This window comes from Crotalus tigris, unplaced genomic scaffold (assembly GCF_016545835.1).
Source record: "Crotalus tigris isolate CLP2741 ecotype Arizona unplaced genomic scaffold, ASM1654583v1 scf7180000017568.12009008, whole genome shotgun sequence".
NCBI lineage: Eukaryota > Metazoa > Chordata > Lepidosauria > Squamata > Viperidae > Crotalus > Crotalus tigris.
Window position 1 is genome coordinate 5,771,464 of NW_024096478.1, and position 26,597 is coordinate 5,798,060.

The 26,597-nt window shown below is 39.9% G+C and overlaps 1 protein-coding gene across 4 annotated transcripts in view; it reads right to left on the reverse strand.

Moving 5' to 3' along the window:
• SH3PXD2B (SH3 and PX domains 2B) overlaps positions 1-26,597 on the reverse strand; it is a 145,096-nt gene that overhangs the window by 83,521 nt on the left and 34,978 nt on the right. For all 4 annotated transcript variants that reach the window (XM_039352236.1, XM_039352228.1, XM_039352249.1 and 1 more), the window contains one exon: positions 18,819-18,899. In XM_039352236.1, the coding sequence (XP_039208170.1) occupies positions 18,819-18,899 (81 nt within the window). The remainder of the gene's footprint in view (positions 1-18,818; positions 18,900-26,597) is intronic.

The window sequence follows — 26,597 nt, forward strand, 5'->3', positions numbered from 1 at the left end:
TCTCACTTCATACAAAAATAGAAAGACTGGATTAAAATGAGCATGGAAGTGGTCCAAACAAGAAAAGATGTCAACAGTCTGAAGAGAGAAAGATGCCATTACAAAGGTTTTAATTTTAGCCAAGTTTTTTTCCCTCCTTTATATAAAATTTCCCCTGCAGTGTTCGCAGAAAAAGAATGTTGATGAGTTTCAGTAAACTCATGCTGATTATTCCTGACATGCACACTGCATTCTTTAAAAGCCACTAGGGCTTCTGCCTCAAAAAAATAGATTTAATACTTGACCTCAGAAAATGAGCCTTAGGGACAGTAGTTCTCTTTTTCAGTAAGTATTGATCTATGTTTCACTTAGCCTGCATTTAATCTGTGTTGCATTATACATTCCAAATGCAATTAAGCATAGCATATAAGGCTAAGACAAGAGGAACAAAAATCAAATGCAAAGCAGGCCTGTAACAGAGTATTAAAGACACTGCACATAGGATAAATAATCAATATACCATGAATAATGCATCAAAGCATCCCACCAGGGAGAAATTATTCATGAAAGAGACATTTAGCAATGAAATACAGACTAGAAATAAGTTTCAGTCTCATCCACTTCCTTTCACAATCCTACTCTAATCAACTGTTGAAAATTAGCATCAGCCTGAACTTCTCAGATAGTTAAGATAATCAAAATCTAAAGTGTATGTTTTCCAAAACAACCTTGACTCAGAATTTCAGAATTATCAAGTTAATTAAGTAGTGCATTTTCAGATCATGGTTCAGTTAACAGCACTCTGACCATTTAAATATTCAAATATAATAATATGCCACAGTGATGGCGAACCTATGGCACGCGTGCCAGAGGTGGCACACGGAGCCCTCTCTGTGGGCACACGCCATCGCCCCAGCACACGTGGTCTCTAAAGGTTCACCATCAGTGGCCTAAGGCCAGCCAGCCTGGAGCCGCCATTGGGGAACCCACCATCCCATCTGCCAGAGACCCCCTGGATTTCCCCCAACTCTGCCTGGCTCCCACAGGTGTCCCTCCCCTTAAGCAACATCAAGGTGGCCACACCCACCCAGGCCATGCCCACTCAGTCTGCCATGAGTACTGCAGCCCCACCCATCCAGTGGCCATGCCCACCCAGTCTGCCAAGCCCACTGTAGCTGCACCCGCCAAGTGGGCCACACCCACCCGGCACCCGGCGATACATAAATGGGTTTTGGGTTGCAGTTTGGGCACTCAGTCTCTAAAAGGTTTGCCATCACTGATATACCATATAAATATAATAGTGAATTTTAACAAACCTAAGATTACAGTACAAAACAATTCAAACATCACATTGGCAGCCTTATTCAAAGCAGTAAGTTATTGTAATGGAAATCTTGGTAGACCAGCACCTCAAATGACATAAAAAACCAGTTCCTAAAATATCTATGAAAATATGCAGGCCTTTATGTCAAAAGGGCTACAATGTAGGAGCAAGGCAACTTTCTCTAGAAAACAAATTCTATAACCAGGGCAACACTACTGAAAACTCACTTTCCATCCAGTGTCCTGCTTATCTCTTAGTTTAGGGGATTCTTGATTAGGGGCCTCTAAGGAAGACTTTGGCATATGGGAAAACATGTGAGTTAGGATTTCAAGAGCAATTTGAACTATGCTGGCAATAAGTGACAAAACACAGGTGTAATGTTCTCAAATCAAGAGGCTTGCGCCATTCATACATTCCCAAAAGTGTCCAAGGCATCAACTCAGCATCATCAAGTTTAATCTTGATACCCTGCCAGTTGCTCAAATAAGTTATTTCCAGGAAGGTATAGGGGATGACCAGGCTGAGCCCGAGGGAGGGGATCAAATGCGTCATCAGTCATGAGTCCCTGCATGCCCACAAGAGATCTAAGTCCAGCCCATCTTGAATACCTTTCTTAACTCCTGCTAATTTCCCTTAAGCATTAGTAGTTCATATTATTGTAGAGAGCTTAAGCTTGCAATAGATTTTCATACTCATTGGAACTGCCTGAATCTCCTGATTTCCTCAGCGTGTGACAAACCAATAATTCAGGAGCTCCTCTTACTACATATCACATGTAAAGAAAAGAATAGGAACCATGATGATCAGCAGCTTTAAGCAACATGGGCCATCATGAGAAACAGATTACATATTAACATCACTCAAGCTAATCAAACATTGCCCATTCCTGAAGTTAAGATATATTATTGGGTAGGGAGGGATGAAGAAAAAGCTGGTCTCACCTTGAATGTAGAGTAATGACGAACATTACCTGCAGATTTTGACTATGTTTGGATCAGCTTGAGACTATATTGTAGACATAACAGAAAGACTGGACTACAGTTGTGTATAAAATTAGATTACTGACATTTCACTAGTGCTTCCTATAACCTTTTCGCCTTGAAGTATACTCCTACACAACATAATGATGCCTTTTTATTTTAGATTATAATTCTACAGAGTATTTATTTTTCAGGAAAGTTTCTCCTGCCTATTTTCTCCACACATAAAATAAACTCTACCACTTGTGCAGTAAGCACAAGCATATAATGTGTGGCATGTGTGCAACAAGGATTTTATAATAAAAGCCCCTTGCTTTGAAAGTGGACTTTGGTCAAAACCTGTGTTTAATATCTAGCTCAAGACTGATTTGAGCTTGCCAATAAAACCATCATAGAGAGAGAAAATGAAGAACGTCACTATAGAATATAATTGCAACTGGATACTCTTTCCACCCTTTTTTCTCATTAGCAATGAAGAGTTCTTTTTCAGAAGTATTGCTTTTTTTTTCATCTTCCTCCTACAAACCTCGGTGGGTGGTCAGAACAGCCATAAACTAAACTTTGTTCAAGGTGGACTAAAAAAATTTCCTAGCTCAGCAAGCCAACTGTCCATCCCTGAAATACGCCAGCAATGAATAATACAAAACTGAACTTCAAAATCTAAACACTGTCCTTTCAGTTTAAACCACAAAGCTGAACTGTTATCTTTGCATTTAAAGAAGTAAGCAGTAAGTCGCACTAATATATGGCAGCACATTTTTTATCACTTTCTGGCTGCTCTGTCAAAAATCTTCAACTAGTCATGGATGCACGAAACCAAGTATTCAAAGGTCCTAGGAATACTCTCTCAAGTATGATTTAACAACATTTTCTCCAACCTGGTGCCTTTGGTCCATTTTAAATGACAATTTAACTCCCGTTATGCCAAATCAATATATAATCTAGAACAGTGGTTCTCAACCTTTTTAATGCCGCGACCCCCAACCGGTTGTAAGTCAATGACTACTCAACCGGTCGTAAGTCGAGGACTACTCAACTAGTGCAGCACTGTTTGCAGAATGGGACTTTTGGCGGGCTCAGCAGGGCAGACACAGCCTGGACAATTCCTATTGGCTTTTGAAAGCCAATAGAATTAGACTCTATTCAAGAGAGTCTATTCTATTGGCTTTCAAAAGCCAATAGAATAAAAGGGAATAGCACAGCTAAGGAAAAGGGGAAAAAAATGGCGGACTGCGTTGTTTGGCGACCCCCGTGAAATGGTCATTCGACCCCAAATGGGGTCCCGACCCACAGGTTGAGAACCACTGATCTAGAAGATGGAGAAGCCTTGGGATTAGATGACTCCACTTTGATTAACTTCGCATATTACACAAAATGAATACACTCTAATTAGTCTCAACTTTAATTAATGATCATTGTGATGGTTCTACAAAAGCGAAATTCAGTACAACAGGCCATTTCTTCCTGATTCATTCTCTCCCTTCAAACCTGTTTTAACTATTTGTATTCTCATTTCTTAACCAAAAATATGATACAGGTAGTCCTCGACTTACAACCACAATTAAAACTGGAATTGTGGATGTAAGTCATTGTGGTCATTAGTCGGGGCACGCTATGACTGGACCCAATTTTAAGTTTACTTGATGCAGAACAGGCAAACTTTAAAGAAAGTTAAACATTATGGCAGCGAAAATCTAGCACGGGGAAAAAATGGCTGGTTTTTTGAGATGCCAGGTTAGCATGCATTTCACGTGCCTCCAATCCCCTTGCTTGCTGCAAAGCCAGATTGGAGTCCTTGAGTCGCTCCTTCCAGCCCATTTTGGAGCTGGTCCAAAAGTAAAGGGAATGGTTCCCACCCCACCCAATTGCTGTGAGGCTTCGTTTCTAAAGACCCTCTGCACAGGTCCCAAACAAACTGAGATCCAGGACTTTTGTTATTTTTGCTCCTAAAATTTCCTCTAAGCCAGGGAAGCAGACGCACCAGTTATGAGGCCTTCTGCGCAGCAGTTGGAGACAGCTTTTTTTTTTTAAAGTGCAGAACATATTATGCAGTTATAAGCTCCAGTAAGTATACAAAAACATGAAATGAGAAGTTACATCTCTCTCTCTCTCTCTCTCTCTCTCTCTCTCTCTCTCTCTCTCTCTCTCTCTGCTTTGCTTTCCAGGTTTGTTTTCCACTGCTACTCAAACCTCTCTGTCTGCCATGACAGTCTGCAACTTCAGCCTAGTTCTCAACAGAGAAATCTTTCCTGGTTTTCTTTTTCCTTTTCATACCTTTCTTTATTTTCTCTATTTGCCTACCTTTTTGCAAAAAACGTACTTTGACATAACACTGTCATCTTTGACACTGAGCAGGAGATGCTGTTTGTGCCCATGCATGTGATGGCTACTGTGTACACACGTTAGTGGGACCACTGCTTGCTGTACTTATCACCCAGAATGTAGTCATCTTTTATGAGCAATGGAATCAGCCATCAACATGGCTACTCATACCTACAATGATCATATTTTCTTCGGAAAAGTCTAGGCAGTCCTCAACTTATGTTGTAATGGAGCCTGCCCATTATGATTTAAGTCATGATGCTTGCAAAGCAGCTCATCATATGACCGGCTCCATTTTATGACATTTTTGGTAGTGGTTATTAAGCAAATATGGTGAGCATACAGGTGAATGTGATGGTCATCAAGTGAAACCATTGTTTGCTGTGGGGTAATTTTGTCGAAAATCAGAAGTAAATACTGATTTTCAATAAATAGGTTATAAATTGTGATGGTGTAACCACGGGGTGCTACAAATAGCCATATAAATGTGGGTCACATATCAAGCACTCAAAATGGCAGCCCCATGACTGCGAGGGTCCATCAGGGCTTGAATAATCACTGATGGTTGTAAACTGAGAATTACCTGTAAAGGACGAACATTTACCAGAGCAAATGTGAAAGAGGTTCATTAGGGTTAAAATAGAATCTTTAACTTCATAACTTTGCATTACAGGGGAAAATTCAGTGTTCCAATATCTCAGGGGCTGCCACAAAGAAGAGGGAGTCAAGCTATTCTCCAAAGCGCCTGAAGGCAGGACAAGAAGCAACGGGTGGAAACTAATCAAGGAGAGAAGCAAACTAGAACTAAGGAGAAACTTCCTGACAGTTAGAACAATTAACCAGTGGAACAACCTGCCTCCAGAAGCGGTGAATGCTCCAACACTGGAAGTTTTTAAGAAGAGACTGGACAGCCATTTGTCTGAAATGGTGTAGGGTTCCTGCCTGAGCAGGGGGTTGAACTCGATGACCTCCAAGGTCCCTTCCAACTTTATTATTATTTGGGATCATCGCACAGTCAGCCAGATGTTCAGACTGGATTTGGCATTTTGTCTATCTATCGAGTCCTTACCCAGGACCTGAGATAGGCAGATGTGAATGTTTGATGGTATTACAGATATCGTCACAGGATGGAAGCAGTTCCTAGTAAGGCCTCCTTTTGCAATTGACTAATCGCAAATTTGTCAATGCCAATGGTGTTCAAGTGGTGCTCCAGTTGTTTTGGGATTGCACCCAAGGAGCCTATTACTATTGGTACTACCCTTGCTTGCTTTTGCCACAGTCTTTCTATTTCTATTTGTGGGTCTTTGTATTTTGTTATCTTCTCCAGTTCTTTCTCTTCTATTCTGCTGTCTCCAGGCACTGCCACGTCCACTATCCAGACTTTTTTGTCTTTCTTCTCGACAATTGTTAAGTCTGGGGTGTTATGTTGCAGGTGCTTGTCTGTTTGAATTCTGAAGTCCCAGAGCAATTTAATTTTATCATTTTCTATGACTTTCTCTATTTTATGATCCCACCAATTTTTGCTTACAGGCAAATGATATTTTTTGCAGATCTTCCAATGCACCATTGTTGCTACTTTGTCATGCCGCTGCTTGTAGTCAGTCTGTGCAATCTTCTTGCAACAGCTTACCAAGTGGTTCACTGTTTCTTCAGCTTCTTTGCATAGTTGTTGTTGTTATTATTATTATTATATAAATAATTAAATCAAATAAACCTAAAGGACAGCTTTCTGAAATAAAGAGTTGTCCTCTGGTAAGGGACAAATGGTTACTGTACCCATAGCCCCATAGTAAATATAACCACTGCTGCCAACAACGAGTCACAAAAAGATTTCCATAGACATTTACTTGAAGAGTTAAAGAAAAATTGCACGTAGATGTTTCTTAGGTTTTAAGACTAGTTGTTTAACTACAATAAATGTGCAGATGTTTAACTGACCACTGTGCTTTCTCTAGCTTGGGTTTCTAATTCTGATGAGTTCAGCTCCTCAGCTGAAACAGCACTGAGTTCAGCAAAAGAGTTAATATGAACCAAGAGATGGGAAAGGCCGCTTGCTGGAACCCATCTGATGGAAAAATCATGATGTTTTCCTTAGTCTGAAATGTTTATTTAGCTTCCCCTCACTTGCCCGAAACTACTAGCTCAAATAAATGCATGAATCAGATGCAGCATGTATATTGGGTATCCCTATATTTCTTAAAGAGCCTCAGTTAACCCAAGGTAGTCCCTTGGCACAGATCATTTTTTTGCCAACAATAACACAAAACCGCTACCAAACCAGGCTAGCCTTGATGTATACAGATTTTCCAAACAAAACAGCATCCAAAGTACACAACTGTATTAGCTTAATTTTCCAAACTGTGGACAATTATGAACCCTGAGAAAGAGGGAAGCCAACATAAATATATGTAAGAGGCATCCTCACTCCCACACACTCAGACAAAACTGGAACTTAGCTACACTTTTTAAAAATGAACTGGCATCAGATATTAATACAATCTTTGATTATTCATTTCTCATGTTTTTTTTCTTATGTTCCCTACTATATTTTCTACTGTCATTATGTATGAGGATGTCTTTCTTGGTTTCTCTAAGGTTTTTTTTTAATATCCCCTTATACTGGCAATGTGTCCAATAAGAAAAACCTCTACTGTCTCCAGTTGCTCAACATGACCCATCACCTAGAGTAGACAGGCTTTGCCATGTGAATACTGAGCTAAAGTTTTTTTTTTACTTCAAACATTGAAATAACCACATGTTAATCACATTTTTGCACTCCTAATTAACCAAAACCAGAATCTCTTTGCCCAGTTCATCTTTATCATCAAGGTTTTGATTTCTTCAGACCTCCAGTGGCCTTATGTATGAAGACAAAATACAAAAATTACAGTAATATAGAATATAAGCAACAGTTTCTAAACCTAGTGTGGAACTCATGCCAAATGATGTTGTGAGATGCATAGTGGCACAGCATGCTGGGTTTGAAAGAGTGATATAATGTGGGATCAAGCCTCTATCCCAGGGGTGTCAAACTCAATTTCATTGAGGGCCGCATTAGCATTGCGGGTTGCCCTTGGGGGGGGGCAGGTGGATGTGGCCAGGATGGGCATGGCCTACTGGGTGGGCATGGCCAGCTCTACATCGTTCGCATCAAGGGTGCCTGTGCGGGCCTGGGTAGGAGTGGGACAGATCTGAGGGTCTCTGGCAGAAGGGGGTGGGACCGGGGCAAGCGCCAAGGCATGGTGCATTTCTTCATTCCTCACAAAGGGTGACACCTCCCCAGCATGCATCCAGGGGGCGGGGCCAACACGGTAGGGGCTGGTTCCTCGCTGTTTATGGACGGCCTTGTGGAGCTAAGACTGAATGCGTTTCAGCATAAATGGCCACCACAAAATTGTACATTGGCTCCCGGCCGGCCTGGGCCAGAGCCAAGGCAGCGGGGGCTGTTCCCTCACTGTTTCTAGAATGGCTTCGTGGGCCACATGAAACCACTTCGCGGGCTGCATCCGGCCCCCAGGCCTTGTGTTTGACATGTCTGCTCTATCCTAAAGTCTTCTTCTTCTCCTTTACTTCATCTTTTATTGCTTTGAGGGCCAAGGAAATACAAAGTTCTGGTTCTTGTTCTTCTGGCAGTTTCAACCATTATTAATTGAGATCATTGTACTGTGTATTTGATGTTCTCTCTCCATCTTCTTCTGGGTCTGCCTCGTGTTCTTTGGCCTTCTCCTCTTTTTGTTTATGCCTTGTATGGAATGGAATCCCAAGACATCCTCTCCAGGTGAGCAACCACATTTTTTTTGCTGTTTTTGTTTAGGATTGGTTCTGTGCCAATTCTTTCTTTGATAGTCTCATTTCTGATTTTATCTCTTCTGATCATTTCAGCAGCTTTTTTCAAACATCTCATTTCCGTGGTGACTAACGTTTGTTTATGTTTTATAGTAAGTATCCATGTTTGGCATTGGTTACATACGGTGGGTATGAATATGCTTTGTAGGAGATGCTTCTTTGTGATGATTGGTACTGCCTTATTTTGTAAGAGCAGAGCTAGCTGTCCCAATACTTGGTTTGCCTTTCTGCATCATTACGTTAATCTCTTTGTCCATTTTACCGTCTTTGATGAATATTGTTCCTAGATATTTGAATTTTGATACTTGTTTTACGCTTGTTCCTCTATTACTCTGCTTAAGTTATGCTTTTTTCTTCGGATTGCCATTAGTTCTATTTTCTCTTTGCTGATTCTCATATTGTCTTGCATTGTTGGTTTATGACTATGAAATGTTATTGCAGTTTTATAGCTGTACTTGCTTTCAATGCCTGATCGTCTGCAACGATTGGGCAGTTTGTTGATATATTTCCATTTTGGGGTTTGGCTTCTTTGCTTAATGCTGTCAATGTAGGTGATAAGCAACAATGGTGAGAGTACACACCCCTATTCTACTCTGGATGTTACTGTGAAAGGTTCTGATGTTCCTTGATTTCTTCTAACTACACTTCTGCAATCACTGTATAAGCTTTTGCATACTCTAATAAGATGTTCACCTACTCCATGTGGGTCAATGTTTGCCACAGCAATTTCTTAACTCTATCAAATGCTTTTTCTTGATCTACAAATGCAACAAAGAGATTCTTATTGTGTCCATATTCTTTTCTATTAGTTGTTTAAATGCAAAAATTGCTCTGTGTAGCTCCTATTTCTTCTAAAACCCACCTGCTCTTCTGCTAGTTGTGGTGCTATAATTGGTCTTAATCTCATTTCTATCATTTTGGCATATATTTTCCCTACATGGTTCAAAAGTAAGATGCCTCAATATTGCATGTGCTCTTATTTGTTTCCCTTGTTTTTCCATAGTGGTATTATTATTGCTTGTTGCCAAGCAGTAGGTGCAGTTAGATGTGCCCATGCTGAGTTAAAGATTCTATGTAGGTATCTAATGCTGCTTTCTCCTGCTGCTTGAATTATTTCTGTTGGTAACCCATCTATTCCTACTGTATTTGGATAACTTTTTAACAACTCTTGCTACTTCATCAATCAGTATTTCTGGCTCTAGTGCTGTTGTTTCGTGCTCTTATGTTGCTTCTTTGTAATACTCTCCTAGGGCAGAGTCCCCAACCTTTTGGACATCACGGACCGGTTCCATGGAGAGAGGTTTTTCGCAGACCGGAGGGTGCGTGGTTTTGTGTGCTGCCTGCATCCCACGGATGGGGCTTTGCTTATTTGTGCGGCCTGGTTGCTGGCATGCTGCGGCCCGGTACAGGTCCACAGCCTGGGGGCTGCGGACCCCTGTCCTAGGGGATTGAGGAGCTCTTTGAAGTGTTTCCTCCACTTTTCTATGACTTCTGATGGTTCTATTAGTGGCCTTCCATCCATTGATGATCTTTGTGAGGTTAAAATTCTCCTTTCTTTTCCATATACTTATATTTCTATCCTAAAATGCTTTGCATTATTTCACATATTTTTAAATATAGAATTCATTTTTGTTTAGAATCAATGCACAAAATTTAATTAATTCTTAACAAGACAGAAAAAAATGCTTTGATTTAATTCTAGAAACATTCATGTTCTTTAATCTTATTAACAAATTTATAAATCAGAAGAAAAAGCACTGCAAAGTTCTAATAAATATATAGTAATCCACACAGCATGGTCTGTGAAAGACTGCTCCTGTATCGCCGCCTAAGTCCAGGTTTTCAGACAGAAATTATTCTGACAGATATATATTTTTCCATATCCTAAGCTGGAGACATTATTATATGCTGGTTATTATTGTATGATTCAGGTCAATTCTGGTCACTTCAGCTTTTAAAAGCTTCTTAGCAGATCTTCAGACCAAAAAAAAAGATAATTCCTGTCTATATGGAATGAACTCTTTTCCCCTTACTCAAAAATGAAACCTCCCTATTTTCACCAGATAAACTCCTCAAACATAATGCGATAGAAATAAATCTCCCAATGACTCAAGTGAACCACTCAAAGGTCGCTAAAACAACTATTACCCAACGCAGAAATTTTATTCTCATGACTATTCTTTCCCATTACCCAAATATCTCCTCAAAATGAACTATGTGCAACTTAGTTTACTGATTGCTTACTCGCTGTGACCATGTCTTAATTTGCAATTCAGGAAATTGGTAAATTAAATAGTTTAACACTACTTACTTTTATAATATTTGCAACTACATGCTCATCTTGGTTCTTTATCTGTACTAGTATTTACCTAACAGTCACAAATGCATCAACTAGCAAGTTTGGTACCAGTTCAAAACCATATGTGACAACTGTAATTGCTACTTTATTAGTCCTTGCAGTTTTTCAGAAGTGGTTTGCTTTGCTTGCTTCCTAGAAAAGGACACTAGCCCAAGTAGTTAGTGGTTTTGTGACTAAGGCAGGACTAGAATTCACTGGCTCCTGGTTTCTACTTTGGTGCCTTAACCACTGCATTAAACTGGGTCTCAGTTACTATTTGTACTAGCATTATGGCATTTAATTATTTCTTAAATATTCTAAGCATCATTCAAACAAATATTCATATTCAGCTAATATATTTATGTGGCTATTGACCAATGTATATTTTGGGGACAGTTTACCAAACGAAGATTAAAAGCAATATGAAGACACCATGTACTTTATGATGGGGATTGATCTAACACGGCCTTCCTCAATTGGTTGTTATAATGTACTGGGAGTAAGAGTCTCAAAACATCCAAAGGATACCAGGTTATGTAAGACTGATCTAATGCAATGCAATACAATGCAATTGTACAAATTTCATAAGAACACTTTCACACATGTTTGCCATATAATAGCATTGCACTGCCTGAAAAGCCTGTTAGGAATAGGGGCACCGCACTATTTTGCTGTACTACATTTTTCTAAGCAACTAATGAAAAAACCCTGCTTTATAATATGTATTCTGGGTGAATGTGAGCTTGTTGCAACCATCAGCCATGTCTGGTATTGTATTCTGTATAGATTGTTTGGCAAGAATGTTTCACTGCTGTGTTAAAGATTATAATCTGTAAGGAGTTAATGTGTTCTCCAAAATGGCTTTCACTAACAAAACACATATGCTCTTTTCTTTATTCTTCTAAGCTCTTGGGGTAGCAATATACCCAGAGCTTCTATTCTATCATCAAAATGATTTACTTAGATCAGCAAAAGTGAATGGCGCTGAGCGTATCAAGTCATTAATAAATTCTTTGAAAGCTTTGCATTTTTCACTTAAAAGTCTGTTGACATTTCGTAAGAGCCATGCAGAAATTTTTCTTCTTTTACATGAAACTGCTGATTTGGCATCTCCAATTTAATAGTTTTTCAATATGCATTCCCTCGAAACAATGAAAAATGTAGCTCTATGCTATTTACTCAAAATGGGTCAGATGTTGTGGCTGTGTGAAAGCTTTTACATACAAAGCAGCAGATTAGACTATATAAATCAGCACTTTAGTATTTTACGAAATCAAAAATATTTGTATCTTGTCTTGACATGTCACCCGTATGCTCATGCATACATCCAGAAAGACACATGTCTAAAGTGTTTGTATAGATAGAGTTCTTACGAGCAGATACCAATGACCTCTTCAGCTAACAAAGGAATATCAAAAGCATCATTTCTTTTTGAATAACGTTTCTGGAAGTTAACAAATCTTTGACTTACCACTTGATAAAATAAGTTTTGTGTAACATAACAGCATTCATAGTAAACTGCAGTGTTGGTTGAAACCAGATCATATAAAATAAGACATAGGCTTCTTGAAGATTAGTAACAATTTAAGCATTATTTCCAATCAATGCATACCTAAAATTAATGACTAGATCTTCAATAATACAAGACAATGGGGTACTAACTTATTTTCCTTAAGTATGAGATGTTAAGAACATGACTTCAACCTTGACCCAATTCTGTCAAAAATGGCTTGGTTCAGCTTTTCTGCCATAGTTTTTTATTAAATGATTGTACAGTGGTTGGGACATTAGCTCCTATTTGAACTTTTCACTTCAACTTGAAACCAAGAATGGACAAGCATTGTTTATTATGGGTCTCTAATGATTCATCATTTACTGTAAAAGTATATTTTATCACTGAATGAAGACAGACAGAATTGGGAATTCTGAAGGTATCCCATCTTCCAGTTTGTAGTGCCTATGTTTCAACATTGTATTTTTTCCAGTATACACCCAATTAGTGGTGCTGACATTTTATCACAACATCTGGAGGATTAGAAAGCAAACACCTTACTTGGGATTTATTCACCAAGGCTGAAAGAGGTAAACTAGTTATAGTTGGAGAAAGCAACACAGAGAAGCAACTTTTTTTTCTTTTAGAGAACTAAAGCTTCCCTCAAACTGAATTAAGCTCCCAATGAATGCATGGACACATTCATGTTACTTTTATTGCAAAAAATCAGAAGGGATTTAACATTGCATTCCCCCGGATGATTGCTGTTCGCTTCCCAGTCTGCATTTCAGTCCTGTGATTATCTGGTGGTCTTCCATCTATGCACTAACAAGTCCAACTCAGTTTTTCCATGCTCAGCTAAGATTGGCTGGCATCAAAATTATATAAGGACTCCCCTGCATTTGGGGATTGTATTATTTGATAACTATTCCTTATTTTAAAAAAACCTTGATATTGTAGATATCAGTGACAAATGTATTCTTGCTAACATGCTAACATTAAAATATGAGGAGTTAAGGTGTAGAAGTATACAATTCCTACCTGAATCTGGAATTACTGATCTCCCTTCAAGTCCTTCGGCATTGCTGTTGCGGCTAAGGGTATGCCCACATATTTATTTAAAGGCTACTATACTGATTTCCTTCTCTAATAACATTTCTGCTTCTGTGGCTCTCTGTGTTTCTGATCATTTCATATTCAAGTTACTCAGGATTTGGAATCTGAGATTTCCTATGCCTAATAATGTAAATATAGACTCATACTATAGCCTCTTTAATGCACAGTCAATGGCACTGCCAAGAAAAGGATAGCAGCAATAAGTAGATTTCAGTCTGCTTATCATACATATTGCACAAACAAGGGAATCGAGGCCCAGAAGGTGAGGAGAGTTGGCTTTTTTTCCTCCTCGTAATGTTGTTCAGGCTTTTGAGTAGTGACATAACATTCATGATCTCGGATTTCAAATACTGCTCCAGAGTCTTGAATCTCTAATGGGTTTCCCTTATGTGCCACTTGCTCACTCTATTTTGGATATTGGCACAATATGGGGGAATTTCTCAGATAATTCCAAAAAGTACGACTCAACCGACAAGTGCATAAAAAGAGATTTTAACATAAAGGCGCATTTCCAACCATTTCTGGGGCCTGGTGGAATGAGTCTTCTGCTAGCTGCCAATGCAGGAAAGCCCTGCATGGACTGAGACCAAGAGGCTAGTTTTTAACTAGACTGCAGTACTTAACAGAAAAGCACAAGACTTCATGAAAATTGGAAGGAATATTATATATGTCTGCTGCCTTGAGTTGTTTAGAAAAACGATAAAGGCAGGAAATAAATAAATAAATAAATAAATAAATAATCAATCCATCAATCAATCCATACTTTTAAGTTTGAATTAAGTAGTAAAACAGCATTCATCAGTGAGGCATAGATTCTGCTAGATCAGTGGTTCTCAACCTTTCTAATGCCGTGACCCCATAATACAGTTCCCCATGTTGTGGTGACCCCCAACCACTTATACATCACCGGGTGCCAGGGGCGTGGCCAAAGAAAAGGGGGAAATAATGGTGGACAGCCTTGTTTGGCGACCCCCATGAAATGGTCGTTCGACCCCAAATGGGGTCCCGACCCACAGGTTGAGAAGCACTGTGCTAGATACACTACAAGAGAGGTCCCCAACCTTTTAGGCACTAGGGACCGGTTCCGGGGAGAGAGGTTTTTCCGCGGACCAGAGAGTGCGTGGTTTTGTGTGCTGCCTGCATCTCACGGATGGGGCTTTTGCTTGTTTGATCTCACCTTGTGCAGACCGGTTGCTGGCATGCCGTGGCCTGGTATCGGTCCATGGACCGGGGGTTGAGGACCCCTGCACTACAATCAACATTTATTGTCAGGAGCAAATAACCAGGAACATTCATTTATTTTGAGTAAGAAAAGCTTATTATTGCTACCTATACACAAGAACCTAGTCAACTAATGGTCAAAGCTAAATTGGCATTGGATAAGGGTCAATGGACAGTTGGGGTCTCTTGTGGCAACACAATGACTCCAAACTGATGACATGTTTAATTTGCCTTCCAGCTGAAGCCACTCTTCTTCTACTATTGTAATGTGATACTAAAAATGCTTTGTTTATTTGAAATGACTTACAAAAGAACAGAGTTGGAAGGGACCTTATAGGTCATCTAGTCCAACCCCCTTCCACCCAAGCAGGAGACCCTACACCATTTCTGACAGGTGGCATAACAATTTTAAGTATTAACAAGCAAAACATAGCAGTGTTTGAATTATATAGTGTAAAATGTTTGGAATAATAAACATTTTTACAAATGAGCAACTGTAAATTTAAAGATTAGAATTTGTTAAGTAGGCAGAGGATCACTTTAAGGTATTTTTATTTATAAATCATGGTAGGACCAATTCTACCCTTAATGCAGCTTGGCTAAAGATACTAGAGAATTATAATAGTTAAGCTTTTATAGTCCTTTTGCACAGAACCATCTTGTAATATATTCACTCACTTCCCCAGGACTGGAGCAAATTAACTCAGCATATCACCCATCTAATTTGAACAGAGAGGAATGCTGGTGTAGAGACAGAAAACATCCAAGAATAGACATAAATTTCTAAGAAAAATATGCCTTTGTTTTAAAATGTTACGAACTTTTCAAAACTCTGGTAGGTAAATTTTGGAAAATGGAAAAAAAAAAGTAGATCTTGGTTATGCTGCTTAAGGATTGCTGTCCAAATATTTCAAAGTCTCCTTTTTAAAAAAAGGTATCAAAATTTAAAGTATAGGAATTCTGTGGTACAATTTGACAAAGAATTAAAACAGTAGTTCTTATACCAAGCATTTTTTTTTACAATATCAGCCAAGTAGATTAGTGGTCAATATGCTAAAAACCTTTTATAATGCCCTCAGAATCTGATTTTGTGACTGGGCCAAGGGCCTTGAGTAAGTGGAGGAAGTTGCCTCCTGGCTATGTTAGTGAATGTTGATTTGATACCTTCCTCAGCTACTGTGTATTTTAATGTTTGTATTTCTGATTGGAATTGTTTGATATTATTCATGAGCCAGAGTTGAGATATGCTGCCTTACAAATTCATTAAGTAAATAAATAAATCTATTCAGATGCCAAAAGCATTTTCCTTTCAAAACAGTGGCATCCGTGTGACCCTTGGTACTTTCTGAGCTTGCTTTTGTTTTCTTGGAGACATTTCATTACCCAACTGGGTAAAATCATCAGTGCACTGAAGATGTTACCTACTTGGATAGTGAAATGTGTGCACGAAAACAACCAAGCTCAAAGATTACACAAAACCTGACAGTTCAACTATGAGCCTCAATTATTATCTTCTATCTACAATCTCCTGCCCAGCACAAAAGAATATGAGCTCATAGAAAAAGTCCTGTTCCTCTAAAAATCATTCCTTTGTCTGAAATAACCGAAAAGCAAGTTATCATCACACATTAATCCAGTTTTCTTTTCTATACCAAGACAAAAGATACAATAAAGAAAATGAAACATGTGCAGGATCAGAAGCCAAACAGCAAAAAACATGGAATAAACAAGATTAATAAAAACCAATAACATTAGTTTGAACCGTAATTGATAAAAGATCTTCCTATTTAAGTTACTAATATGAACATGGTTGTCTAGAGTCTAGACCATTTAAAAACTTGGGTAGACTGACCAAGGAAGAACCTTTTTTATCTCTGATCAGATGTGGATATGATTCACTGGATTGTACAATAATTACAGAATTGCTTTGATTTTGATTAAAACTTGGTATTTTAACATTTGTATTTGTATTTAATTTTATTTATATGCCGCCCAATCCCAAAGGACTCAGGGCGGCATACAGAGATTAAAACAATCATAAAACAATAAAATAATACAGTCATACCGCGAGTCCGATCATATCCCGCCCCTCCCCCCGGAGACATCAGCCCCAGGCCTGCCGGAACAGGAGAGTTTTAACGGCTTTCTTAAAGGCCGGCAGAGTGGGAGTAGTTCGAACCTCGGGGGGAAGTTGATTCCACCAGGTCGGAGCCACCACAGAAAAGGCCCTTCCCCGAGGGCCCGCCGGCTGACATTGTCTGGCCGACGGGACCTGAAGGAGGCCTAATCTATGGGACCTCACCGGTCTCTGGGAACTGTGCGGCAGAATGCGGTCCTGTAAGTAAACTGGCCCTATGCCATGAAGGGCTTTAAAGGTGATAACCAACACCTTGAATTGTGTCCGGAGACCCACAGGAAGCCAGTGCAGCTCGCGGAGGATAGGTGACATGTGGGCGTACCTTGGCACGCCCACAATCGCTCTCGTGGCTGTGTTCTGAACCAACTGCAGCCTCCGAATGCCCTTCAAGGGTAGCCCCATGTAGAGCGCGTTACAGTAATCCAGTCTTGAGCTGACAAGGGCATGAGTGACTGTGAGTAAAGCCTCCCAGTCCAAATAAGGCCGCAACTGGTGCACTAGGCGAACCTGTGCAAAGGTCCCCCTGGCCACAGCCGATAGATGTTGTTCCAAATTTAGCTGTGAGTCCAGGAGGACACCCAAGTTGCGTGCCTGCACTGAGGGAAGTAAATTTGCCCCCCCCCAGGACTAATGATGGACCATCCAGTTGGCCTTTGGGAGGCAAGACCCAGAGCCACTCGGTCTTGTCAGGGTTGAGTCTAAGCCTGTTCACCCCCATCCAGACCCTCACATCTTCCAGACACTGGCACATCACGTCGACTGCTTCACTGAAAGGACACGGGGTGGAGATATATAATTGGGTATCATCCGCATACTGATGATACCTCACCCTGTGTCGCCGAATGATCTCACCCAGCGGTTTCATGTAGATGTTAAAAAGGAGGGAGGACAGGACCAAGTCCTGAGGCACCCCATGATCGAGGCGCCTAGGGGTCGATCTCTGTCTGCCCGCCAACACCGACTGCGACCTGTCAGAGAGGTAGGAGGAGAACCACCACAATACGGTGCCGCCCACCCCCACCTCTCCGAGACGACGCAGAAGGATACCATGGTCGATGGTATCGAAAGCCGCTGAGAGGTCAAGAAGCACCAGGATAGAGGAATGACCCCTATCCCGGGCTCGCCAGAGGTCATCGGTCAGTGCGACCAAAGCAGTCTCAGTGCTGTAGCCGGGCCTGAAACCAGATTGAAAAGGGTCCAGATAATTAGTTTCATCCAAGGATCGCAAGAGTTGGGACGCCACCACCTTCTCTACAACCTTCTCCACAAAGGGGAGGTTGGAGACGGGACGAAAGTTCTTCAAAACAGCTGGGTCCAGGGAAGGCTTCTTGAGGAGGGGCCTCACCACCGCTTCCTTTAAAGGTTGCGGGAAAGACCTCTTCATCAAGGAGGCATTGATTATCGCCTGGAGCCAGCCTCGTGTCACCTCCCTACTGGCAGAAACCAGCCAAGAGGGGCATGGGTCCAATAAACAGGTGGCGGCGTTCATTGCCCTCACGGCCTTGTCCACTTCATCAGGGGTCACAGGCTCAAACTCGCTCCAGATAACATGACTAAGACCAGCCCCTGGCAACTCGGCTGGCACTGCCCAGTCGGAGTCCAGGTCTCTCTGAATCTGAGCGATTTTGTCCGAAAGAAACTGAACAAACTCAAACATTGTTATAACCAGGGCTTTTTTTCTCATAGAACGCCTAGAATGGAGTTCTGGCACCTTTTTTGGATGGAACCTTGTAGGGTAGGCAAGGCGGGTTGTATGACATGTGTGAGTTCCAGCACCTTTTTTTTTTTTAGAGAAAAAGCACTGGTTATAACCAATTTAATGCTCTTATATATTTACAGACGTCTGCTAGCTATTACAAAGAAAAAGAAAACAGCTGACAAATAGGGTGAATTATTTTTGCATGAAATCTAAAATAGTGCCACATGGCAATAATATTAGAGCCTATGGTTGCATGCATGCATGTATAAAAGATGTTTCCTTAAAGATACAGTGTGAACACAAAATATATTATAGTTCCGTGAAATGAAAATTCCAGTCTTTAACAGAAATTTAGAAATCTTACCTGTAGGTCAAAGAACTTGCTGTAGCGTCGATAAATTGCCTCTGTTGAGCCATTGGACCAAGTGACCTTGATAATGTACACCTGCAGGGAAGAAGACATATGATTTAGAAATTTCAGATCCTATTGGGCAACCTGATAATTGTGTTACTAATATTTCAGTGAAAGAGATATTCTAGAATAAATAACCTAATCCATAGAAGATACCACAAATTTGGCAGCAATTTGCATGGGTTATTTGTAAAAAAGACCCTAAGTAGAACCAACTCTGGGATCCACAGAGAAACTGAAAGACATCTGAGTGGAACCTAGAGAACATGGAAAATTTGGATCATATTTCTAAATTGCTCTACTTCGGTAGATGGTTTTTCTTGAACAGAATGGAGGATGCCTTTTTCCTCTTCAGACAGTCTTTCAGAATTTGAGGATGCACCAAATGTGCCTTTTTGTCACTTCTAAGCATCATGTAAGTTTTATTGCCACAATATCAGATTGACCCTAGGACTTCAGTAGCACTTCTCACTTTGCTTTACTGAGAACATAAGGATATTGGGGAAGAAGATCTGAAAGACTGGATTTGTTTGCTGCCTATTTGTTCTTGCCTTTTGCTATTTATTTCTAGTATTAACAGTGGTCCTCTCATAGCTTCATGGGCAGAACCAAGGATGCTTTCTGAGAGGGGACACCATGTTTTTCTTATGGTTGCATGATGATGCAGCAAACCTAGAGAGAGCAATACATTTTAATCACATAATGAATTAAAGCATTTCTAGTGGGTACTAGTTTATCATTGTGGTGGCAAGTGATAATTATTCTGTCACTGCTCAAGCCCTCCTTTTATCTGAGAATCATAAAGTTGGGGAGCATTTTAGATGAACCTTTACTTTTTCATCCAGTTAAAAGAAGCCCCTGCAAGGAAAACGCTCTGTTTGACAAAGAACTTTCTATGAAATTATTTAATATAAGATGAAGCATGATTAGTGCTTTGCTATCCTTTGTAGTACTGTACTGCAGTATTTGTATTCTTGAGTCATATCCAAGTCCTGAGGACATATAGTTAAACCTCACAACAGCAGCTTTTGTCCTCTCATAATCCTAAGAGTGTAAGTGCTATAGAGACTCTGAATGATTCAATTGTCTTTACAGCAAAGAACAGAAGCTGCTCCTTAGGGAAAGGTCTTCATAATTAGCTAGTTCCCACCCACTAGTGGACTCTGCTATCTGGGGTAACTAGGAAATATTTGGAGATCAAAAACCTTTAGACTTGGCAATTGACAACAGCTCATAAAGCTAGCTTCTTGCTGACCAACATTTCCCTGTTTTTGCTTCCCCACTATTTGTTTACCTCTTTGGAAAATACTATATCAAACCTGGGGTCGTGAAATCTTAACCCTATTGCTCATTATTCTCTCTCTCTCTCTCTCTCTCTCTCTCTCTCTCTCTCTCTCTCTCTCTCTCTCTCTCCCCCCCCCCCCGTGGTGGCACAGTGGTTAGCATGCAGTATTGCATGCTACTTCTGCTGATTGTCAGCCAGCAATTCAGCATTTCCAGTCTCACCGGCTCAAGGTTGACTCAGCCTTCCATCCTTCCGAGGTCAGTAAAATGAGGACCCAGGTTGTTAGGGGCAATATGCTGACTCTGTAAACCACAGAGAGGGCTGTAAAGCACTGTGATGTGTTATATAAGTCTAAGTGCAGTTGCTATTCTATCTATCTATCTATCTATCTATCTATCTATCTATCTATCTATCTATCTATCTATCTATCTATCTATCTATCTTACGTTCACATTTCTGAACTGCCCATCTCCCTCAAAGAGTAGGCTGATTTCTAGCACAATATTCCCACCTAACATTGAATTCACATTATCACTCAGGAGAGATAAAAATGACCAATGATATCAAGTGCCACAAATTTTAGAAGAAAGAACCTTAAGAGCACAAATAGCAATAGCACTTAGGACTTATATACTGCTTCATAGTGCTTTACAGCACTCTCTAAGCGGTTTACAGAGTCAGCCTATTGCCCCCAACAATCTGGGTTCTCATTTTACCAACCTCGGAAGGATGGAAGGCTGAATCAACCTTGAGCCCGTGAGGATCAAACTCCTGGCAGTGAGCTGAATTGGCCTGAAATACTGCATTCTAACCATTGTGCCACCATGGCTCCTAATACTGTATCAATATAAAGATAGGATATATCTTATCTAAATATATAAGCAGAAAAGAATCTTAGAGAGCCCATTTGCACACAATTAGGTCCTTAGCCCAAATAATGCTCTCTAGAAATTTTATTTTCTTCCTCAGACTCTTCTAAATGTGAACCTGAGGTTTAATTCTCTCAAAAGCAATTCCTCTTGCATCAGAGATGGCAACGTGAGAGCTCCAGATGTTGCAGATTGCAACAGTGGCAATTACTTGCCATTATCTATGATGGTGGAGCTGATAGAGCACTGTTTACCTTCTCAGCTGAAAGGGAGCCACTTCTGCAAGTCATGAATTTACATTCCAACACAGCTAGTTTCCTAGCTACCAGGAAAACACATCCTAAGCTAGATATCCCCAACTGTGATTTAAAATAAAATGGAATTAAAATTCTCATAATCTCCAGCTAGTGTTTCATGGCTCGGAATTGTTGTTGGTATAGTCCCACTTCAGATGGATTGCATTGGATTGTAAAAAGCAGTCCTAGTGGACAGCATTTAAAAGATCAACATTAAATTCACCTCAGCCACAGAATCTGAGTAGATGATTGAATTGGGAATTTATTCCAGAGGAGTTAAGAGGCAAGTGGGCCCAGATATCTTGTGTGAGAGAAAGAAGGTGAAGACAGCTCCTCCCTGATAGCTTACAGAAAGTACTGTAGATGCAGATAGTAGGGTCCGCAGTGTGGCAAGATTTCCTCTATAGGTGTGAAACAAGTACTCAACTTGGAACTGCCACATGTCATTCTTGGTTCTGTGCCACACACATTGTTTTGAATTAGTACATTTAGAATGCAATGTTTGTGTTTCAGAGGCACAAATAAACATGTTAATCATCCTTAGAATTTGCTACATATTTTTCACAATTAAAATCTCCCCTAAGAGAAGGGAAGGGAACATTCCCACAAGGGAATATATTTTCCAGTGTTCCCTTTTCCAGTAAATTCCTTGGTCTTAGAGGAGCTCCCTGCAACTTTAAGTGTCCACCTCTCTCCCAAAAAAACCCCATAAGAAGACCAAAGAAATATATATTTCCAAGGTTTTTTTTATGGTCAAGGAGTGGTAGATTCAAATCAGAGTGACCTTTCCAAATTTATAATGGAAAAGATTTTTGTCTTGCCTTGTGAACCAGGAGAACCTAATCATCTTCCATTGATTGTGACTCCTGGGGCTGTGTTCTTAAAGGTAGGAATAATTTCATTCAGAGCCTCTCTGAAAATATTCTACGTGGACTGCATGCATATTAAACCTCAGCCAACCAAGGAGATTTGATGTGGTCTTTACTAAGTAATAGATGAGTCCTAGGCACTCCACTCCTAACCATGCCAGGGCATTTCTGCAGAGCTTCCACTGAAAGAATTTGCTGCCTCATTTTTGCCTTCATCTACTTTTTGTACAAATGCAAGAAAAATTTACAGAAGCACCAACGGATATCTCTTTAAACCAGGGGTGGGGAACTAAGACCCTTTTATGACATGTGGACTTCAACTCCCAGAATTCCTGAGCCAGCCATGCTGGCTCAGGAATTCTGGCAGTTGAAGTCCACAAGTCTTAAAGGGGCAATAGTTCCCCACCTCTGCTTTAAACTAGACCACTTCTCCTGACTTGACTACACAGAATCATGTGCAAAATGTTTCTGAATTTGAATTACTTTGAATTTGGTTTCCCCTCTCCCTTCTTGTGCAAAACCGTTCCTTTAATCATTTAAGAAGACTCTTGAGCTCAGACTGCGCCCAAAGCAATTGGAACAGCCAGTTTTGTCCTTGAAACGGCCATTTCACAAAGTGGGACATTTGAATTCTGACATGTTTTGCCCACTTTTGATTATATGTTTTTCACAGCTGGAAAATGAGCTGCTTGTCCTTGATCTTTCCAGTTGTACTGGGAGGATAGCACAATTGCTTTTACATCCCCCATCCAGGAAATGAATTGTACATTTTTGCTAGGATAGGCAATCTTCATCTTCTGATGCCATACGTTTTCATTGTTCTACTTTTTTCCATCCATCTTGCACTGCTGCTGTATGTCCACCTCTGGGATGTTGTGATCAAGTTTCTCCCTATAACTTACTCTTTGTTTTAGCCTTTCTACTCACCTGGCCCAAGAACTATTTTCACCCTTACATATACATGAAGACAAAGTATCAATCCTGTATACTGTACATGCATCACTTGTATGATTGCTTTCCTTCTCTGTTCAACACAATAGTAAACCATGATTTGGTTAAAGATAGTTTAGCAAAGAAAACACATGAGCTGGATTTATGCAATATGCTAGGCAAAATCAAAACCACATTAGGTCTAATATGATGCAAATCCAGCTTTTGTTCCTTAAAGGAGACAGGAAACATTTTCAAATGAAAACTTAATTTCTCAATTTCAGGAAAAATGATTGAGCTTTGCTTCTCTAAAGCACTGCAACTCAAAAAAGAATTATGAAGGAAATACTTAGGGTTTTTTTTAAAAAAAATTTTTTTTCAAGGGCTCAACTATTTTCTTCTTCCTTTCCTTTTCCATTTTTTTTCTTTTGCGCATGTCTGTATATTGCGAATGTTTATTTTCCCAGGTTCATTTTCACTGTTCTCAGCTTTAAATAAAATCTGCCCTTAAAAGTGGTTTCCATAAATCTGATTAAAGACTCATGAGAAAGGAAAGGCATCAACTGATAACTACAGACTTTTCCAGCTCAATGGAATATTCTCATTCCCTCCAGGGCAGTCTGCCAGAGACTATCCATTACTGAAATGCTATCGAACGCTTAGCAAGCCAACCTCCACGGGCCAAAGGCCTGCATGATGTCACCACGTTGGCTGCTTTGCAACAGGCCTTTTTTGTGAACCAAGTGCATCTTGGGATTCCTTTGGAAGGGGATGGAACCCTTTCTTCTTCTTTTTTTTTTTAGCTAGGGAGAGCCTCGGCGTTCTTGAGCATGTTACAGGAGTCGCTTGTGAGTTCTTGGAAGGAAATTACAGGGGAAAAAATGGGAGGGGAGGTCTTTTCTTGAAAGCTCTTCAATTACTGATTCACTATATTTCATGCAGGCTGAAATTGTAGGCTGATTCACACAATCGGCATTTTGAGAATTCCATTTGAGTGGGGGGGGGGTGTAGAAACTAATCACACAATGAACATTCAGTCAAGAGTACCAACCAAAGGGGCATATGCATGTAGGATGCATATATCTCACAAGCTGACTTTCTGATGTAGAAGATGACATTGCAGTACAAAATACAATGCTTGTTACATGCTGGATTACCAGTTTGGCCAATTGTGTGAGGTGGTATTATGAAACAAATGGCAAACAAATACAAGCACACACTATTTACATGTACATATTACCATATAATATGTATACGTATTTACCAAAGCAGAAATAAGGTCAAATTATTTAAAAGAGGTAATAATTCTAAAGACACACATTCCTTTCCAATCTGTATCACTTTATAAAGATGAGAAAATATACAAATGCACTTTGCACAAAAAACACAAAGCATCCTAGACCATAAGGTATTTTCCATCTGAATGAAACGAACTGAACTTTACCAGACCTTGGACAAGATCCAAGGAACTGGGCAGACAGATGTGTGTGTCTAAGATTGCTTTGAATTTCCATTTTGATCACAGCAATTCCTACAGCATAGCAAAGTCCATTAAAAAAGAGGAGGTGATTATTTACAAACAGTCTCACTGGGCCCATTTTAGCCTGTGGGTATGCTTCAAGTAGGTCTTTGGATGGCAGCCATGATGTTCTTCTACAAATGGTTTAACTAGGTTTCTGGCTGGTATAATAATAATTATTCATTTTATAAATTATTCCAGGAAACAGAGCAGGCTTTTAGCCTGCTACCCCCAACATTTCACTATATGCCTAGCAAGGAGACAGACCAATAAAAAGTGATGAATTATACTGCCATGGTTTCTTTACTAAAAGACTGAGGCCGGCAGAAATAAATTACACCCTGACAAGACGACCCTTCAGCAATATTTGATCCAGATTTTAATCCTAGAGGAACACAGTAATACAATTGACTACAACAGTGGGGTTTTTTTTCCAGAAAATATGCTGATTAAAAATGCTTTATTAAACACCAGAGTTTCTTGGGTCAACTCCAGCACAGGAAAAACTCCTCAGCCCATGTCAGTTGTGGAAAGAAAAACAATGGACACCACCAAGGGGATTACTCCGCTCCAAGTGAGATCATCTCACAGTGAACACACACCTTTGCAGTGGGAGAGACTCTGATACTGAGTGATGCAATCCTTAGACAGAAATAGCTGTTTTGTAAAGGGCAATAGGCCACATTTCTAATTGTTTCCCTTGTGTAAAGATTGCAGAGTCACACACATGGTCTTGAAATATTTTCTAATGCTGGGAGAGGCAATACTGTACTGCAATACACTTAATACCCAACAACGAGTACAGTTGAAAGACCCTAGAAACTAAACTTTGATTGTTAGATTATTTGATTTTTATCCCAGCTTTATTATTCTTTATAAATAAGTCAAGGTGGCAAAGATACTTAATACTCTACCCTACTCCTCCCCCCCCAAAAAGAATAATATTGTGAGGTAGTTTAGACTGGAGAGATTGGACTTTTCTGCTATTTCTGTAGGAATTGTGAGCCAAGGAGAACTCTCAAATTGAACAGTTCTTTCTGGGATAGTGTGATTCCATAGAAGCAATAGATGAAAAATCCTTGGAACCAGTGAGTTTCTTACACTGTCTCGCTGGGATTCAACTGCAGCCTTTATGTCCATTCAGACTTTTATGGTTATCACATCTCCTCTCTGGCCTTGGGTCAACTTGTCCACTGTCCATTATTTGTTCCCAACCAGAGGTTGTCAAAGAGAGTAGTTCATGCTTTTGTCACATCTTGGCTAAACTTATGCAATTCATGTTGCATGGGATTGCCCTTGAAGACAACGCAGAAGTTGCAGTTGACACAGAATATATCTGCTCCCTATTTAGTGAATTCCCATGCAATTATCAACATTGTGTGCAAAAAGTTAATTGTAACAAGTTGCATTTATGATCATGCAATCATATACATTTTCTCGCAATCATATATATTTTCATCCTTCAAGAATCTCTATGCATATATATGCAAGAAACTAAAAAAAAAAAAAGAACAGCATAGATATTTGATTTGATTTTAAAAAGATGCCTTTGCTATGTTAAACAGTCCCTTGTTTCAGTTTCTGTCTCTAAAGGAGGAAGAAAAATAGCCTTTTAGACAACCAGCTGGCAAGCAGATTGTTCCATACAGAGATTTTCTTTGACATATTTAGGGAAATAAAACTGGGGGAAAAAAGCTGAAAGAAAAAAAACCTGTCCGAAATGACAAGTTGAACTGCTGGAGAAATGCAAATGGAATTTGTCCAACTGTAACAGAGCTGGGGGGGGGGCGTTCAAGCAACTTAGTGAAAAGGAAAAGGAATTGACAAATAACATATCTCTTCTTCCTCCACTTTTGAAGTGGTGGGCTAATTCAAGTAACAATTTACTCTTCAAGGAGAGAAGCCTTCTTAAGGGAAATTAAAAAGCAGCATGAACTAATAATATTGTTATCAAATAGGAATT